The 20,503-nt window shown below is 24.5% G+C and overlaps 5 protein-coding genes across 5 annotated transcripts; 2 read left to right on the top strand and 3 right to left on the bottom strand.

The window, feature by feature from the left end:
- Nucleotides 1–109: 109 nt before the first annotated feature.
- MKS88_002326 (rhoptry associated adhesin) lies at nt 110–1,209 on the bottom strand (the record flags this gene model as incomplete). The annotated part of the gene is made up of 2 exons (XM_067215326.1): nt 110–343; nt 652–1,209. 2 exons carry the CDS (start codon nt 1,207–1,209, stop codon nt 110–112), a joined length of 792 nt encoding a protein of 263 aa, XP_067073763.1.
- Nucleotides 1,210–3,298: 2,089 nt separating this feature from the next.
- MKS88_002325 (uncharacterized protein) lies at nt 3,299–4,462 on the top strand (the record flags this gene model as incomplete). The annotated part of the gene is made up of 1 exon (XM_067215325.1): nt 3,299–4,462. The coding sequence occupies one exon, from the start codon at nt 3,299–3,301 to the stop codon at nt 4,460–4,462; it is 1,164 nt and encodes a 387-aa protein (XP_067073762.1).
- A 1,915-nt stretch (nt 4,463–6,377) lies between these two features.
- Nucleotides 6,378–10,067, bottom strand: MKS88_002324 (RING zinc finger protein; the record flags this gene model as incomplete). Its single annotated transcript, XM_067215324.1, has 9 exons — nt 6,378–6,840; nt 7,083–7,183; nt 7,266–7,349; nt 7,478–7,515; nt 7,696–7,757; nt 7,933–8,043; nt 8,183–8,243; nt 8,411–8,552; nt 8,811–10,067. The coding sequence occupies 9 exons, from the start codon at nt 10,065–10,067 to the stop codon at nt 6,378–6,380; spliced, it is 2,319 nt and encodes a 772-aa protein (XP_067073761.1).
- A 1,383-nt stretch (nt 10,068–11,450) lies between these two features.
- On the top strand, nt 11,451–13,534 carry MKS88_002323 (heme oxygenase; the record flags this gene model as incomplete). The annotated part of the gene is made up of 6 exons (XM_067215323.1): nt 11,451–11,734; nt 11,908–12,034; nt 12,169–12,327; nt 12,456–12,537; nt 12,874–13,013; nt 13,409–13,534. 6 exons carry the CDS (start codon nt 11,451–11,453, stop codon nt 13,532–13,534), a joined length of 918 nt encoding a protein of 305 aa, XP_067073760.1.
- A 2,583-nt stretch (nt 13,535–16,117) lies between these two features.
- On the bottom strand, nt 16,118–19,237 carry MKS88_002322 (PRE-binding protein; the record flags this gene model as incomplete). The annotated part of the gene is made up of 1 exon (XM_067215322.1): nt 16,118–19,237. The coding sequence occupies one exon, from the start codon at nt 19,235–19,237 to the stop codon at nt 16,118–16,120; it is 3,120 nt and encodes a 1,039-aa protein (XP_067073759.1).
- Nucleotides 19,238–20,503: the final 1,266 nt, after the last annotated feature.

Raw genomic sequence — 20,503 nt, 5'->3', positions numbered from 1 at the left:
ATTTAGAAGGGGAAAAGCCTAAGATACAAAATTTAACTTACGTATATAAAACTTCGAGTTTTTTCTTATTTTTTCTCTTTTTATTCCTTTTTTTTTTTTTTTTTTGAAATCACTTATCTGAAACGTATATGAACTTGTTTAACTTTGAATTAAGGACAATTATGGTCATAGTTAATTTTTCTATTGAAAAAAAAATGTTTTGACATTCGGTACTAATATCTTTTAAGTACACATTTTTCGTATCTACTTTTATATACTGTGTGGATAGCTTCGATTCTGGTATAAATTCTAACGTCTTCAAAATATGTGAGCATCCTATTTTCAGGTAATTTGACGCTCTTTCCTGCGCAGTGGAATTAAAAAATGTATATATATATATATATATATATATATATATATATATAAATATATAGTATGTGTTGGTCTTCATCTTAGAATGTTTTTTCCTTCGTTTTTGTTCTAAATAAGCACTTATTAAATGTACATTATATTTCATTTAACAAATTATGTGCATATGTATACGAAAATGAGCAGTTAGTACCACGTAACTTTTTATCTCAATAAATAAAGACATTTACTGTAGCATTAATGCTGTGTAATAATATATATATATATATATATATATTAATATGATCAATTCAATGATATTACCAAAGAATTATTTATGGAAAGGATTTCATCTGTTAACGTTTTATAGGAAGGAATAAAATTTCCATCTTTGTCATGTGTACCATATTCTAATAAATTATCTTTATTAATTTTTTTTTCTGGTGGTAAAGATTCATTTGTTTGTTTAGAACTATTTTCTTCATTTTTTTTTTCATTTGAATTATCTTCTTCTTGTTTCTTTTCATTTGCATTATTTTCCTCGTTTTTTTTTTCATTTGCATTATTTTCCTCATTTTTTTTTTCGTTAGAATTGCTTTCTGCATTTTTTTTATCGGGTCCGCTAACATTATTACTACCGCTATTATTATTACTATTGCTATTATTACTATTATTACTGTTATTATTATCGTCTCCTTCCTTTTCTTTCTTTGTGTTATTATTACTATCATTATTTGTTTTTTCATCATTTTCTTTATGTAACATTAGAAAGCTGTAATTACTTCTGTTGTCATTGTTTAAATTGTTTCTTTTCATTAAATTCCAATGTCTTTTTCTCTTAGAATTTGTGTATATGGACGATTTAACATTATTAGTCCACATTATGAAAATACAAATAGCAAAAAGTACAAGTAGCCTTTTCATTATTATGTTTTTATTTTATGTGTGTGTCTTTATTTGCGCATATATTTGTTCTCCCTTTTTTTTTTTTTTTTTTTGTCTGCTTCAAGGGGGGCAGATTATATGTTAATCTGTTTTACTACTTCAAACAAATAATTATACTGTATTTATTCCTCCTTCTTCCTGCGTTTTATACTATGTTTATGCGTTACGTGTTATGTGTTATATGTATATTAATTATGTAGAACTATCTTAATATGATGCACAGTTCAATTTGTTTTTTCGGCATGCAAAGAATAGTTTTGTTCTTTACAGAAAGTTACATCTTTATAATTTTAATTTTAGTTTTAGTTTTAGTTATAGCTATTGTTATAGTTATAGTTATAGTTATAGTTTTATTTTTAATTTTTTTTTTTTTTTTGTTTTAAGTATTTAATGTCCTTCAGCTATGTCTTTGTCTTTATTTAATAATGAGAAAACGAAAAAAGAAAAACTAAGGATGCACAATGAAATAAAATTATTTTTACCTGTTTTATAATATACTTAAAATATCTTAATAAATAGACAACCTAAACATTTAAAACATAAGGAAATTTTGAAAATACCTCCGAAGTAAGATTGCACTATAATTAAGAAAAAAAAAAAAAAAAAAAAAAAAAAAAAACTAATAAATGAAGAAGCGAAGAAATGGAGATGTGAATAAACGAGGAAAAAACAAACAAATAAATGAGCAAATATTTTTAAAGGCAAAAGTGCAGCTGTTTTGTTGCAATAATTTTTTGTGTGTAATATGAAACTTGTTATTCCATTTGTTTTTTTAATGCTGTACATTGGTGCATGTATTTTTTGACGTATGAGAAACAAAATTTACAATACCATTTTCCCTTCAAAAAAAAAAAAAATAAATAAATAAAGCAAAAAGATGGAATATTGTAAAGGTGTACTTGTATAACGATGTAATGACTTAACAATGAAGTAGTACGATGGCGCAATACCACATGACGTAAGGAAGGAATAATATGTGAAGATAAAATCGGAAGAAGGACTTATTAGTTATTCACAGTGTTAAGCAACTGAATATATGATACACTGTATAAAAAAAAAAAAAAAAATTTCTAATTTACAGTTAGCTTATTATATATATTATGATTTAAGAGAAGGACTTATTGGCTTTCGTATATTTTACATATATAAAAACAAGCTTTAGTGTTATATGTACATATATGTATTCGTGTATGTATATATATATCTATGTATGTGTGTATATATACCTATTAATGCATTTATATGTATGTATATTCGCGCGTTCACCGCTGAGAATGCTAAAATATTTCTCATATAAATATACAAGTACAACAAATGCACTAACCACGAAATGTAAATATATAAAAAATAAATTCATCCAATTTTAGGAAACAGTTTTAAACTGAAAAAGTTAAGAAAATTGTGAGTGCTCATCCTTCTTATGGTGAAACAACTCTTATATACCGACAATAACAGAAAATGGTATGATAATGTAGAAAATACAATTTTTATAATTTTTAAAAAAATGAATATATCTTATGTACAGTGAATTATATTACTCACTGATGTGAGACTGAGTTAACTGGTTAATCAACAAAAAATTGCAATTCCTCTTTAATAAATAATTCAAAGTAGTATCCTATAATATTGTGTAATATATTATAATATGGTATAGTACAATAAGGTATGGCACCATATGGTACAGTATAATTCAGTATACTATAATGTACTCTTATATAGTATACATGCAAATGACATAACCTCTGTGTATATAAATATTTATGAGTAGGTATATGTAGATATAAGTAGGTATATGTAGATATAAGTATGTATATGTAGATATAAGTAGATATAAGTAGATATAAGTAGTTATAAGTAGATATAAGTAGATATAAGTAGATACACGTTTATATAAATATATATATGTAGATATAAGTAGATATAAGTAGATACACGTTTATATAAATATATATATGTAGATATATGTATAATTGTGTACATATATGTAAATACATGTGCAGTACAAAGCAGGCCCCTTGAGAACACAATGAGTTATATGAATAACTTTCAAAGGGTTTTGTACGCGTCGAGATTTATGAGAGTATTTGGAAAATTCAAAAGAGCGCAATTACGAGAAAAACCACAGAGAAAAATCGGGCCATTCAGCAACCCAGTAAAAAGGCTAGTAAGATTAAAAGAAAAAGAAAGATTATTTTGTGATATTGGTATGCCTCGTATAATTCCAAGGGCCAAGTCAGGAAATAAAGAGAAAATTTTAGAAGTAATAAAAGCCCCAAAGGTAACAAAAGAAGTGTTAGATAGAAGATTAGAATTTTTATTATCAAATGAAAGTGTATATCAACAACTGTATAATAAGATGTATAATGGAATTACTCCTTATCAATGTGAATTATACATGTGGGAAAGACAAATGAGAGATTTACGTAAAATATACAGAGCACAATATTTACATAAATTAAGTGAAGTTACAAATGAAGAGAGAGATAAACAGCTGAAATTATTGTTACAAACAAAAGAAGATAAAAGAAAAAGAAGAGAAAATATTAGAAATAGAATATTAGAAGATAAAAAAAGAAGAGCTATTTTAAAAGATCGTTTATCACTGGAAAAAAAAGTTACACAATCTATTCTATTTAAAAGACAATCTGATATTAAAAAAAAAAATATTTACTGGCTAGCTAAATTGCAGAAAAAAAGTGTATACTCAAATGAAGAGGATTTTAAAAAAAAAATAGAGGAAAATAACCCTCTTGATGATCATTTATTTAATCGTAATATTTCTACAAGTAATTTGTACAAGGAATTAGGGTATGAAGTAAGGGGCGAAAAAAGTGATAATACTAAAATTTTTAAAGTAGACAAAGTTTACAGAAAATTGGTGGAAGATTCATTTGAATTCTTAGGAGAAGATGAAGAACAGTTTGAAGAAAATGTTCAGGAAGATGGTGAAAATATAACACAAAAACAAAGGGCGCATATATTATATTCCTCTTTTACGAATGAGGAAAAAATTAAGCTTCTTGATGATAAAATAGCAATACTTGGAAAAAAAATTGAAGAAAAATCATTTGCAAAAGGGCTGGAAAATAATAACATTATGTTTTATATTCAGCTGAAGGATAAATTGGAAGCCTCAAAGCAGGCCTTTTTAGAGAAAAAACATTTAGAAAATATTGGCAAGTCGGACTAACTGTGTACTATTTTTACCATGCATACCATTATACGTGAACAAATATATAATATACACGTATTCGTTCCCATTTACTACGAACATGCATTCTTGAATTTTGTTGTGATTTAAAGAATTAAATGTGTACTGTGTATACGTATATATATTCACACGTAAACTTATGAGTTATGTAATATTATATTTTAGCTTCATAATATATAACACCGTTTAACGTTTATTCGAAAATTAATATAAACAATTTTTGTTTATACTGTTATTTAGATTTTGATTATTTAACTAATTACTGTTTTTTTTAATTTTTTAAATAAAAATAATGACCTTTTTTTTTTTTTTTTTCTCTTTTTTTAATTTTATGAAATTTGGAGAAATATACTCTAACTATAAAAATGAATTCTTATTCTATATACCCCGGATTTGCGCTTTTTTTTTTTTTTTATAAACCGTTGAAAAGGTATGACCTGTATACTTTTAGCATTGAACGAAGAAAATATTTATGAAAATATAGTTATACATAAGCGATACTGTTATATATATATGTATATGTATATGTATAAGTATATGTATATGTATATGTATAAGCATATGTATATGTATATGTATATGTATATGTATATGTATATGTATAAGTATATGTATAAGTATATGTATAAGTATATGTATATGTATATGTATAAGTATATATATATGTATATGTATATGTATATGTATAAGTATATGTATATGTATATGTATATGTATATGTATATGTATAAGTATATGTATATGTATATGTATATGTATATGTATATGTATATGTATATGTATAAGTATATGTATATGTATATGTATAAGTATATGTATATGTATAAGTATTTTTTTTATTATTTTTTTTTTAATTCTCATTTGTCCTATTTTTTAACAGTTAACGTCTTCCATTTTTTTCTCCTCTAATTCTGTATTTATTAACCACTTAACCGCACTTCTTATTTATTCGTTTTCCTTATCAGCTATGACAAAAGGATTTGGCTAATGCTGCAACGTACATGATGTTCAAGTATGCATTGGGTATCTTTTATCGGGAAACATAAATATTCCGCATTTTTTTTTTTTTTTTTTTCTTACTATTAAAATATGTTGCATATTATGTTTTACACATAAAATAAAAATTTTTCTCGATGTAATTAAAATTTTACCGTTTACAAAAAAGTCATATGTTGTATAGCGTGCGAACACGCCCACACACATACATATATATGTATTTATATGTATATATATGTATATATATGTGTATATATGTGTGTATATGTATATATATGTATATATAAGTGTATATATGTGTATATATGTGTATATATGTTTTAAAACACATTACACAAAAAAGACAGATAATAAAAAAAAAAAACAAAAAAAAAAAACAAATTGCAATTCATAACTTTTAAATATTCCATTCATAAAGAAAAACAGATGTATGAAAAAACAAATAACATTATGATAAAAGGAGAGAAGCAGAAAAATAGAAAGAAATTTATGCGGCAAAGAAAAATTAAGACCTTGTTTGTAATTCAAAATACATGTCAAAAATAATAGTATGAAAAATGGTGTATGAGGTTAAACATGATGAGTATCCTGTGTTAGGATCTAATAATTTTAAAACAAAAGAAAAAGACAGTAAAAATATATTTATTTATAAAATATAAAAAGACAGGCATAAGGAAAAACATAAATACTTGCGTGAGCAAAGCGAGTTAGCCAATTGAGAAGTAACAATATTATATATTTACATACACGTACATAAGTACAAATATAGACTTATTCGTTTACGGAAAAAAAAAAAAAAAAAAAAATTAATTTAAAAATGCAAATTATTAAAATACAAATAGAGATATTATTTTCAGATGAAACAACAGTAATACCTTGACATTCTTTAAAAAATTCCTTATTTTCTTTTTTTTTTTTTTGATGTTTTGTTATTGATTAAGTCTATCAAATTAATGCTAAGTGAGCCAGAGCCAATGGATAACTTTTGTTCTTTCTCTTGGGGAATTTCACATTTTATATTATTAATATCACATTTTTTTTTAGCTATTTCAAGAAAACTCCTTTTCGGCAATTGATTATTTTTGTCCTTTACGTTTAATGGTTCAGAGCTATTAAAATCAGTTTTAATATTCTTATGCTTTCCATTATTCTTATTTTCATTTTTTTTTTTAGAAGTATTATTTATATTTTTCTTAATTGCATTATTTGGAACATAAACCTTATCATCACTTTTGTGCTTCTCGTCCAATGCGTTCATATTAACCAATCCTTTACTCATTATACAGTGATCATATTGTAACATTGCATCAGTGGGTAATTCTTCATGGATATATTTTTTTTCCTCCATATAATTTGAGTATCTTATTAAAATTCCATAAAAAAGGGAAAAAAACAAATTGTACTAAATATTAACAATATCAGATTTAATTAACCTTGTTGATAGTAATACCCGCATTACTATTCACAAGCACATATATGTGTATAAATGTACGTGTGGGTATATATATATATTTGTTTGTTAATGCATGTATATATATATATATATATACGAACAAACATATATGCATATACTCAGATATTGTCTCTTCATATTCTTCCATACCTCAGAGAACTAGAACTTGCGCTGAGTGAATCATTTTGTATGCTTATTGTGTTGTTGGGCAGGTTCCAGTAACGTTTCTCTTTTCTGTTAATTTCTTCATCCTGTTGAAATCATATTCACGTATTTATATATATGTGTTAAAATTTTCGTTTTCTTTTTTCTTCTTTTATTTTAATTAATTACGGCTAATAGTTTGAAATATTTCTCCTCCTTAATTTTTTTTTTCAAAATGGTAAGGTGTTTCTTTTTCCTTTCAGATATTTCTTTCTAAATTATGTAGACACAAAAGTGACAAATGGATAGAAAAAAAAAAAAAAATATTATAATAACAAAAAAATGTAAAAAAAAAAAAAAAAAAAAATGACTATATTCTTTATCATAATTTTTTAAGTTACTGAAAAATACGTTTTGGTTCTTTTGGACAGGATATCATCTAAGGAAATAGAAAAAGAAATAACATCAAATACATAATACGCGTTTAAACACTTACATATATAAACATATAAATTGCCTACAAACATATAAATATATCTTTACACATATGAACATATATTCACATGTTCATTCATATGGTAGCAAAATAAAAAAAAAGAAACCTCCTAAATAGTATAACCTATATTTAACGACACAAACAAAACGTTAACACCCAACGGTAAGTGCGATAAAATGGTATTCCTGTTATTACAAAAAAAAAAAAAAAAAAAAAAAAAAAGATTGTTAATAGAAGGAAATGAACGGAAACTGAAAAGTACATATATATTATATATACATATATACATATATATACATATATACATATATATATGTATGTACGTATACATATACACGTATGTGCATAATTAAGTGATACCTCCTTCGGATTTTTTCATCTAGCTCAAAGGACTCAATGTACGTAATTTGTCTGTTGCACAAGAATTTTGGCATTCTGTTCATGTCATTATCACATTCAAAAAAGAGCAATCTTGTAAAAGAAAAATGGGAGATGTGCAACATAATCAATCTGAATAGTGATATTAAAATGTACATATTTGCATACTTACGCGAATATAAAATCATATATTACGGTATACAAATTGTTACACCATTTCTTCAAAATTTACTTCAAAATAAACGGGTCTAGAAATATACACTGACCATCTATACACTGATAAAAATATATTTCTATAAATAAATGTAGTAAAAATTTTAATATGTGCAAGTATCAATTTTTTGGTGATGCAAATTTTGATACATTAATAAACATATAGCTTTTACTTTACTATAATTTGCTTTAATACAGCTTTTTTTAGCTATATTTTCTTATGTTTTTCTTTCCTTTTAACACTAACGATCTAAATATTTTAAGTTCTCCGACTTTTCGTTATTATTTTTCTCAATTTCCACATTGCATCTGTTATCTGTTAGCTCTTTTTGGTTCTTCAAAAATTCAACTTCTAGCATCATTTCTTTTTTTATTTGTTCAATGCTATCCTGTAAATAACAATGGAAAGGACAAACTATGATATAATAATGGTTAAATAATGATACGAATAGGAAAAATAAGCATGGTGCACCATTGTTAGATCTGCCCTGGGTTACTTCAAATTATGCACATATATATATATATATATATATATGTATATAAATATATATGCATATAAATATATGCATGTACGTATGTGCAAGTTTTTCCTATGTGCACTTCTTTCCGTTTCTTCAAAAAGCACAAAGAGATAAATAGTGTATTACGTAAACGTCATGTGCCAAGTTATCATATAAATAAAAGCAATTGAAGGAGTTTTCATCGATATTCAACTGTGGATTCAATTTGTCTATCGGAATATTTAGGTACTCACTGATTTTTAATTTAATATTTGATATAGCCTTTATTATAACATTTTCATCTGATGCAAAAAATTTCATTTTTTTATTTGTCAGAATAAAATTAAAAATTGTTAAATCCTTTAACCAAATAGAGAGAGGGTTATATATATAAAATAGTTTCGAAAACTGTATGCCTAAATTTAAATTTAATTTTAGTATTTTATCCGAATGATTTTGACTATAAGTAGTTAAATTTTTGTTCATATTATCAATGTTTACAATATATTTATAATCTATATTTTTATTATTTTTTACAAAATTATTATTGGTAATTTTAAAAGTGTTATTGAAATATAATCTATCTGATTTTAAGTTAATTTTCTTATTTTCTGTATATAATAAGCACATATTTATATTATCCTTAATCTTATAATTCTTGACATAATGAAATTTAACAACACGCAAATCATTCTCATTAATTATTTCAAAGCAGATTGGGCATTTTTTCCATGTTTTCTTCTCTTCATCAATAAAATATTTCAAAATACAAAAAAAGCAAAATATATGTCTACATTTTGTTATTCTTGGAGATATAATATTATTTTCAAGACATATTGGACAGGTTAAGCAGGTATTATCAAATGTGATATAATCAACTTTTTCGATTTGTTCCCACTTTATATTATCATCTATATTTTGCATTAAATAATTTTTTTCTTTTACATAATATCTGAAATTACAATTTATATATTGATTTGTATTTTTTTTTACAACAGGGGTATTATTATTTTTTTTAGAAACATGTATCCTCGTAGGTTTATACCTGTTGTATTGAACTATAAAATTTACATTTGTTTCTTTTTTATTTTTTTTCCCTTTTTCGCTAGTTAAGTTTTTATCTTTACTGAGACTTTTATTCTCTTCTTCATTTGGATTTTCCAAATTTTGAACTTCTTCCTCGTGTGTGTTCTCTTCTTCATTTCTATTTTCCATTCTATTTTCCCTTATATTTTTATTTTCTGTCCTATTTAACAATCCACTATTCAAAATTTCCCCATGCCTAACCTGTTCATATTTTTTCAGCTCTTTAACCTCTTCATTTACCTGACCTGTTAATACTAAAATATTATCACTTTGGTTTAAACAATTTTTCTTGTCCTCTTCTTTATTAAATTGAAGCATGGTAAATTTGATATTGGCTTGGTTTTCTTTTTTGTTTTTTTGGTCAAAAAATATTCTTTGTGATTTATAAAAGGGTGTAAATGTCGAAGTTTTATATTCTTTTTATATTTATGGGATTGGCTTTGTTTATAAATATGAACTAATGTGTATTTTAATTTTTTTTTTCTGATTAAGTAAATCCCCATTTTTCATGTTTACCCTTTCATCGTGCATTGTCAAATTTGTGTGCGCTCTTTTTACTGTTTTTGTAACAACTCTAAATGTGCACTGTGCAAGTAGTTTCCCCTTTTTGCTCAGCTGCTTTTTTTGCGTTTATTTTGTCCTTTCTCTTCTGTTTCTACCTTTTGTTCCACTTTTCCTAATTTTTTGGTACAAGGAGTAACTCGAATTGACTGCGTGGAAATGTTTTACCCTGTAATGTAACTCAATTTAATATAATTAAATATCTTAGATTTATTTTAAATCAGGTAAACAGGGGCCTATGCACACTTTCAACAATTGGCTAGAACAAAAACATAAAAAGAAAGAGGATGCATATAAAATATAAATACAAAAACATTAAATAAATTTTTTTGTGTATCTATATAAACTAGATTTATTTTCTTCTTTTCTATTCCTTTCTTTCTTTTTTTTTTTTCTTTTAATCCTTTCCAACATATTGTTATTCGGCATGTTCTAAATTATGTTAAAATAAAGAGGAAATAAGATCAAAATAAAAGCATATAAATTGTGGCTTTATGAAAAAATCAAAATGGAAACAATAAAAATGAAACACGAATGTACTTATATGGAAGAACTAAAATAATGAATTACAAAACAAGTAGCTTTTAAAATATTATTATAAGAATTTGCCTTGAATGGAATATACCATGGTACAAATATATATATATATATATATGTGAATATGTATATACATGAATATGTGTTATGTATACTTAAACGTATTTTCATAGTGAGAAATAAAAAAAAAAAAAAAACTTGTAATAATTTTCGCATTAAGCTATATATTCAAATAACTGTAATTATTTCAAAATTTTGATGAGCGTGAAAATCAATTACGCAGTACTCTTTACATAATTTATTAGGAAATGGTTACATAAAGATTGAATTGTATGAAAATTAAAAATGAAAATGTATACATATATTCTTGAAAAATCATAATTTCTTACTTTAGTATTTTTAAAAATATATACTTGGAAAAGTCAGAATAAATGTACATTTTTTTTATGGTACAAAAAATGAAAAATTAATATGCCAAGATATATGCTGACATGTTTGAAGTGTCAACAAATTTATTATGCTAACCAATTAACATGCTAACACATTTAAAATGCTAACACATTTAAAATGCTAACATTTACAAGACCAAGGAGAAATTAAAACATGATTAATATAATATTATTTCAATTCTTGATTATTACACTTTTTTCTAATGTACATAATGAAAAGATTTACTATAATTTACATAAAGAAAATACCAAAAAAACTTTACTTTTCATAAAAAAAAATTTTGAATGTAGGAAAAAATATCGTCTTAAAGCAAAAAAATTTATTAATTTTAGAGATATACAAATACAAAGAATAAATGATTATAGAAAAAGAAGTGGGAATGATAAAAATAATATCAACTATAATATAAGGGATGCTTATAATTACCATGAAAATCTGTGAGTTTTTGCTGTAAATATTCTGTTTTGTGTATAATAATGAGTTATAATAGTTCATATTCAGGTTATGTTTCGTGTATGCATATATATATAATATATATATATATATATATACAATTATGCCCATACGTGTGTCTGTGTTATTTTCCCCTTTTTTTTTTTTTTTTTTGAAGCCTTTTCGTTAGAAGTGAAGTACTTCCAAAGCTAGCCAAAATAGAAAATGAGAAATTAAAAGAGAGGGAAAAATTTCGAGAAATATTTAAACACATTAATGATTATAATTCTAATTTTAGCAGACAGGTATATATAATTTAAAGAAAGACCACTTTTTAAAAAAATATGAATATATATATATATATATATGTATATATATTATGCACATTTCTGTTAGAAGCAGTTAACTCATCTTCATTTATCTTCCATTACTTTCACAGATCTTTATGCAATTCCTCATAGACTTGTATAACATTTTTTTAAAAATCGATGAATTTTTCCTAAATTGCAAGGACTTTTCTCTCCTTACGTACACAGGACCCATGTTACTAACGAATCATCTTTACGATGATATCATGTATTTGACATCTGTGGTTGAAGTAATGCTTTTTTTTTTGAAAAAAAAAAAAGGATTTCTTCATGAAATTATGTGCACGTGCATTCGTGTGTACGCATATATATGCATTTGTGTTCCTATATAAGTTTCATTTTGTTACCCCTTTGTCAGAACTCGGACGATATAACCGTTAGCCAATATGGTCGAGAATACATTGCACATCTGGAAGAACTATTTAAAAGGGATAAATTAAGTAATAATAAGAACAATATATATATATATATATATATATATATATATGTATATATTCGTATACGTTTATGTATACATGTGTACACATATTAAAAAAGAGCATATTTTAGAAAGACTAGCAAAAAGTTTGCCGGTGATAGGATTGCTATCAGTTCATTTTCATAAATAATTTTTAATAAAGTTTAGTTACACAAAGTTATGTTAAAAATATATAACGTAGACAAAACAGTGGAAAAGCCTTAGTACCCCATTCAAATAATTCATAATTCATAATTCATAATTCATAGTTCATAATTCTTAATTTTTTCTTTTTTTCTTTTTTTCTTTTTTCTGTCAGAATTCTTAGCCCATTCATACTTATTCTACAAAAATTTTCATTTAACAAAAGAGCATTTACTGAATAGTATTTGTAATTATTTAAATATAATTAAAAAGTTAAAATCGTCGAGGTATATTCCTGATGTATCTAATTTCGAGGTGACCACATACATATAATATTAAACATTAACAACGTATATGTTATGTTATATAAATGTGTTATAATATTTATGCAGTTATGTTTTTGTTCATGTTGAACATACGAGGACTTTTTTATAATATGAAGTTATTATGGGAAAGTGTATTAAAAAAAAAAATATATATATATATATATATATATAATCTTTAATTGTACAATTTTAAAATTTATATATTAGTACGATTCATTACCCGCATATATAAATACATGTATATACAATAATGTGTCTATCATTTTATATTTATATATAAGTGTATAAAATTAAGTGCAAATAATGTAGGGGTCTAAATGTGTACATATTTGGTAAACCTATTTCTTTAAATGAAAATATATTTATTATTTCTCCCATTTTCAGTTTTGTCTAAATAAAATGAGTAGAAAATGGAGCAGGTGGGACAAAGACAATTTTTTGGCTAGTCTTCATGATGCCACTGATAAAATGATGATATTAACGAAGCATTTTCAGCACGTTAAAAAATAGCCAGCAATTTTATCAACGCTTTTTATATTCCTTCATTATCAAACATTACTGTGCTTTATTTTATTGCGTTTTGTTGCGTTTCAATATTTTTAAATATATGTTTTAATTTTATTCTTATTTTGCATTATAACTAATTGGTTTTTTTTTTTTTGGTTAATTTGTTTCTAGTTATAAATATAAAAAAAAAAAAAAAAAAAAATGATATCAGCCAAATATTTTTTCCTCTTTATTTTTAAAAAATTATAACAATAAAAGATAGTGTGCGCTATTTATATATACTAGTTATAATTGCTACTATCCTATACTGTTGTTGTAAAACTTACATTTTATTTTAATATTTTAATTAAACTTAATTTGCGTTTAAAAATGTTTTAAAAAAAAAAAAAGTAAAAATGAAAAAAAAAAAAAAAAAAAAAAAAAGTAAAAAATAAAAAAAAAAAAAAAAAAAAAAGAAAGATAGATAGAAAACTACACAACATATTTTAATTTACTATTTTAAAATACGTATTTTTATATAATAACACCATATTTTTATTTTTATTTTCTAAGTTTATTCCGTTTACTACTTTATAAAATTTCAAAGTGCGCATAAGTGTATATGACACATGTTTACATGTATACATAAGGTAGTACATATAACAAATTTATAAAATTGTCAGACACCTCAAAAGAGTAAACACATAACAAAAGAGTGTATATCTATATATAAATAAGTATGCATATGTATAAGCATGTTTAAATGTGTAAGTACAAACGTATTTTAAGTTTTCATATCTTTTTACGTGCTTCACTTCTTGAAATAGTGAACCAAAATAAAATATAAAAACGTATGCTGCCAGGTGTCACAGAGAGTTGTGCAAGCTTACATATAAGGATAATACGTAAAAGTATATATACATACATACATATATACATACATATATGCATACATATATACATACATACATATATACATACATATATGCATACATATATACATACATACATATATACATACATATATGCATACATATATACATACATACATATATACATACATATATGCATACATATATACATACATACATATATACATACATATATGCATACATATATACATAGATACATATATACATACATATATACATACATACATACATACATATATACGTACATACATATATATATGCATACATATATACATACATACATACATACATATATACATATATACATACATACATACATACATACATACATACATACATACATACATTACATACATACATTACATACATACATACATACATACATACATACATACATACATACATACATACATACATACATACATACATACATACATATACATACATACATACATACATACATACATAACATACATACATACATACATACATACATACATTACATACATACATACATAACATACATACATACATACATACATACATACATTACATACATCATACATACATACATACATACATACATACATACATACATACATACATACATACATACATTACATTACATACATACATACATACATACATTACATACATTACATACATACATACATACATACATACATACATACATACATACATACATACATACATACATACATACATACATACATACATACATACATACATACATACATACATACATACATACATACATACATACATACATATTGCTTTTTTTTTTTATTTTAATATTTTTCGTAAATTGAATAAGCTCATAATTCTGTATGGAAAAGTTGAAAATATTCTAGTTCAAAATTTATTTTAGTATAAGAATTTATTATAAAAAAAGTGCATTTTTAATTTAAATGTTTAAAATTAAAACAATACAATAAATAAATATGGAAAAGAAATTTATATATATATTATATGTATACATTATGTGTGAATATGGAATATACAAACGCACAGGCCCTTACACACAGCTAAATATATATATTATTTTTTGCTTTTTGCGTTTTTTTTGTTGGCCCTAGCATGTACAATATTTTTGTATTTATACTATATATATAATCTTTTTCGTTTTTTCTATATTTCAATTTTTAATTTTTAACATTTTTTTTTTTTTTTTTTTTTTTTTCTTTTTTTAACTTATTTATTTTTTTTAATTTTTTCTTTTTTTTTTTTTTTTCATTTTTACTTTTTTTTTTTTTTAAAGTTTTATTGCTTTTTCTTTATAGAATTCTTGTTTTCCACTTCTGGTGCAATAACTCAATACGCTTGTATAAAATGAATTGAATGCACATATATGCCCTAAATTTTAAAATAAATAAATATTAAAAGGAAAACACACGTACGTACAGACATATAGGCATACACGGATACACGCACACATACATATACGCATACATGCATACTCGCATACATACGTACGTACATGTACGCACCTATAACAAGTAGTAGCATATATTGACGTATCCACATGCACAAGCATGTGCGCACATATATATGAGGCAACTAATATAAGCAAGGATGTGTAGCGAAGAAAAAAAAAAAAAAAAGGCTAAGTTAGGGAGGGGGAGTGTGTACGCGTATGTGTAATAACTATTTCTGATCAGTTCTCATTAGTAACTTCTGCTTGCTGGTCGTCCTGTCTTTTTATATTTGCTTGGTTAATTGCTTTTTTTGTTTTTTTGGACTGAATATTAGTTACATCGTGAAGACTTGGGAATGCCTTTTCATCACTGGTATTTATATATACACCATTTTTGGATGAGGTGGATCGATGATTTGACCTTCCTCCTCCTCTTTCTGATGATCTTGTGCTTTTGTTATGTGTCTTTCTATGTGATGAGGGGGAATTGTTGCTAGAAGGTTTATTATTATAACGATCATAATAAGCATTATCTTCTTTACTTCTACTTAAAATTTTCAAAATTTCTTTTTGTGCTAAATCTACCGTTTTTTGTGTCCCATGTATGAAAATTTTTTTATTTTCTTTATCAATATGAATCTTTTTAGCTAACGTTTCTTCTTGTATTTTATTTATTGTTCTTCCTTTTCTTCCTATAATACTACCAATTTGTTCTGTATCAACATTCATTTCTACAGTTACATATAAATTATTTGGAATGTATTTAGCTTCTTTCTCTTCTGACTGAACGAGATTTTCTAAAATATCCTTTGCTAGGTGTATGTTATCTTCATGCCCATAAATTTGAGCTACATGACTAGTTTTATTAATTTGTATACTTGTAGATGTATCTTTTTCAATTTCTTTAATTTTTTGTGCTTTGGAGGAGAGTAATAAAGCAATAACTTTTTCGTTAATTTCGACTTGGGTGCATTTCCTTTTTTTTAATAAATCATCAATCATTTGTATTGCATTATCAATATCATTTTTATTACCACTTATATTTAATTCTTTATAATTACTTTTATTAAATATTTTTACCTCTGCACCAGTTTTTGTTTTTATCTGATTTCTATAATTAGCATTAAATAAAAAAGCTTCTTCCTCTGTAAGCTTTTTTTTAACTGATTTGCTTGAAATAATATTTTTTGCATAATCTAAAATCTCTAATGCTTTTTGAATATTCTCATTTTTACCTACTAAACTAATACCATTATCATGACGAATAACAAAAAGATTTAAATTTTTTCTTATTTCATTTAATTCATACGTGCATTTTTTATATAAGGCAAATATTTCTCTTTCTTCAAATTCTACAAATTCGGAATCTAAACTTTTAAGAATATCATTTAATTTTTCTTCTGCTTCTTCAATATCACTATTTTTAGTTCCTTTAATTGTAGCTGAAGCGTCAAAAGTTTTTGCATCATAATTCATTCGTATTAATGTATTAGTTTTATTCTCTATTTCTTTTAATAAACCTTTGTTAAATCCTCTTGCTAAAACTGAATCTAGCTTAATAGTTTTAAATACATTTTTCGTACTAGTATTTTTCTCATTTATAGCTTTATCTATTAATTCCTTTAAATTTTCCACATCATTTTTCATACCACAATAATATAAGGTATCATTATCTATATGAATAAATACATTCGTATCTTCTTCCAATTTTTTAAAACTTCTATCACATGAATTTAACATTATTTTAAATACTTTATTACTTAATAGTACACAATTTTTTTCCGTAAAATCTATATTCTTTATATAGGATATAAAATTTTCAATATCGTCCTTACAACCTGATATATATAAAGATATCTTGTTTTCATAATTGTTGTTATTTACTTTGTCTACATATACAAAATATTTACTCTGTATTCTATTAATAAAATTGTATGGTTTAACTAAGGTAGTATATTTATCATTTGAAAGAGAAAATTCTTTATTAATTATATCTGATTCTTTTATTACGATATTTTGTTTTTCTCTTTTCATTTTTATAATTTTGTCTACATATTTTAATTTTTTTTCTTGCGTTTTTATTTCATTTAAACTTTTTAAATTTTCTTTTAATTTTTCTTCACATGATTTTTTCAATGTATTTAAACGATTTTGAAAGTTTTTAAAATTTTCATAATTTTTTGTTAAATTCAATTGTTCTTCTAAGTAATTTATATATGTATTTACTTCTTCCATTTCTTCAACATTTTTTGGATTTATTTTCTTCTTCTTTAATTTTGCTTCCTTACATTTATTCTCAATGTCGGTTGAAGATAGTTTTACGTTAGTTGGCCTTGGTGTTTGTGTATTGATTTTTAATATGGACGTATTTATACTACTAATAAGCGTTTCAAATTCGCTGTTCCTTTTGACCTCCGCTTCGATTTTATCATTTATATTTTTATAATTATCTTGTTTTGTTAATTTTAAAAATTTCTTATTTAGCTCATTTTCAATCTTCTTTCTTTCATCTTCTTTTAATTTCAGTTCTTTTTTCATGTCCTTCTTATTTCCATCTTCCCTTTTTCCCTCTTCTTTTTTATCTTCCTTGTTCTTTTCCATATTATTCTTATTACTACCTGCACCGTTCATATTTTCATTTTTCTCTTTCCTCCTACCCTCCTCATTTTTCTTCGAATTCTTATTACCTTTCGATTGGGATTGATCTTCATTTATTTTCTTCTCCTCCCCCCCATCTTCATTTGGTTTGTTCACACCTTCGTCCTTCTTTGCATTCTTGTTCGTTTTCTTCTTCTTTTGCGCGGCGTTATTATGTTGAGCGTTGACGTCATTGTTATTACTATTACTATTGCTATTATTTCTATTATTGCTATTATTTCTATTATTGCTATTATTTCTATTATTGCTATTATTGCTATTATTATTATTATTATTATTATTATTATTGTTATTATTTTTATTATTTTGGTTGGTGCTCTTATTTCTGTTTCCTCCTTTGTCCTTTGCCTTTATTATGCATTTTTCCTCCACGTTATTATTAACTTTCTTTCCTTCTATATCATTCTCTTTTTTTTTCTGAATACTTCCATTTAGTTGCACATTTGCCGTTAGCTCGGTTCCTTTGTTTGTCGTTTTCTTATCATTCTTCATACCCTTGTCATTCTGCATATTCTTATTGCTCTTAGCACTCTTTTCGTTCTTTTCGTTGTTTTCATTTTTTTCATTTTTATCGTTTAGTTTCGATCCTCCTGCTTTTTTATCATTTGGTGCATTTTCTTTTATGTTATTTGTCAAAGTTGCATTTTCATTCTCACTCTTTTCCTGTACTCCCGTTGCAGCGGCTTTTGCCTTTCTTCCCATCTTAGTTATGAAATGCATTCTATAAAAGAGAACAGAAAGTGAAGGATAAACAGATAAATACTTGAAAAATTATTAAAAGAAGAAACAGCGAGTGTACATATGTATACATTTCCACATGTACATGCCAATCTACATCGGTATCTGTATGTATGTATGTATGTTGTGTGCTAATGAGATTCAACTTGATGTTATAACTAAGTACAAAAAATTAAATGGTCAATAAAAATAAAAAATTAACACATTAAACATAATTTCTAATGTAAATATGGAAAAACACATTTAAAACAATTAAGCTCAATGATGGGGTAAAAACAGTGCATTACAAAAAAGATGAGATTCGATTTTCTTTCATTTTTGTAATTACTTGACTACGTTTTGCTTCCTTTAATTAATAATGTTTCGTTTATTTTCTTTCGTTTTCTGTACTTGAGAATTTATATCTTCAGAAGTTATAATTCTTCCTTCGCGTGAGTATATTAGTTAATTATTATAGCTGGAACAAATACTGTAAATTTCCTGCCTGTGTGTGCGTACATATACATATATATATAACTATATATATATAACTTCTGTGCAGACTAACTATGCTCTTTTCTTTCCTTTGCAAGAAGTGAGAAACCTTCATAAACATTTATATATATATAAATATATACATATAATGTCCTTCCTTTTGAGTATAATTTAAACAAAAGAATTATTATTTAAACACCCTTTTTAAAAATTAACTTGAAAAGCAACTCTTTAAATTAACTCTTAGAACAGTTAATTTTTTACAATATTTATAATAAAAGGGACAAATTATTTTTTCAAAATAAGATAAAAGCACAACTGAACATGAAATTAACTATCAACCTGTGAGGGGATAAATTTTTCAGCAATGTATGTTCATTTTAATTTAATTTTTTCTTCGTTTTTTCTTTTTTCTTTTTTCTTTTTACTTTTGTTCTTTTGTTCCTTATATTTGTTCTTTGCTTTTATTCTTTACTTATCTTCCTTATTTTTCTTTATTTTATATGCTCACTTTTTTTTTTCCCCTTCAAATAAGTTCAATTACTGCATAAATATATATAATGTGAAAGAAGGCTGTACACAAATTTTGTTCAATGATTTAACATTTTCTATTTAAAAAAATTTAAATAATAAAAAAAAAAAAAAAAAAAAAAAGTGTATATAAATATAAATATATTATTTTAATATATATTAAAAACAAATAGAATAATTTTTACTACAATTTTTTTGGTTTCTCCATTATATTTAAATTTATAT

The sequence above is a fragment of the Plasmodium brasilianum genome, chromosome 8 (genome assembly GCF_023973825.1).
Source record: "Plasmodium brasilianum strain Bolivian I chromosome 8, whole genome shotgun sequence".
Lineage (NCBI taxonomy): Eukaryota > Apicomplexa > Aconoidasida > Haemosporida > Plasmodiidae > Plasmodium > Plasmodium brasilianum.
Note: the sequence above shows the minus strand (reverse complement) of the source record. Positions and strands in the feature narration are given on the sequence as shown.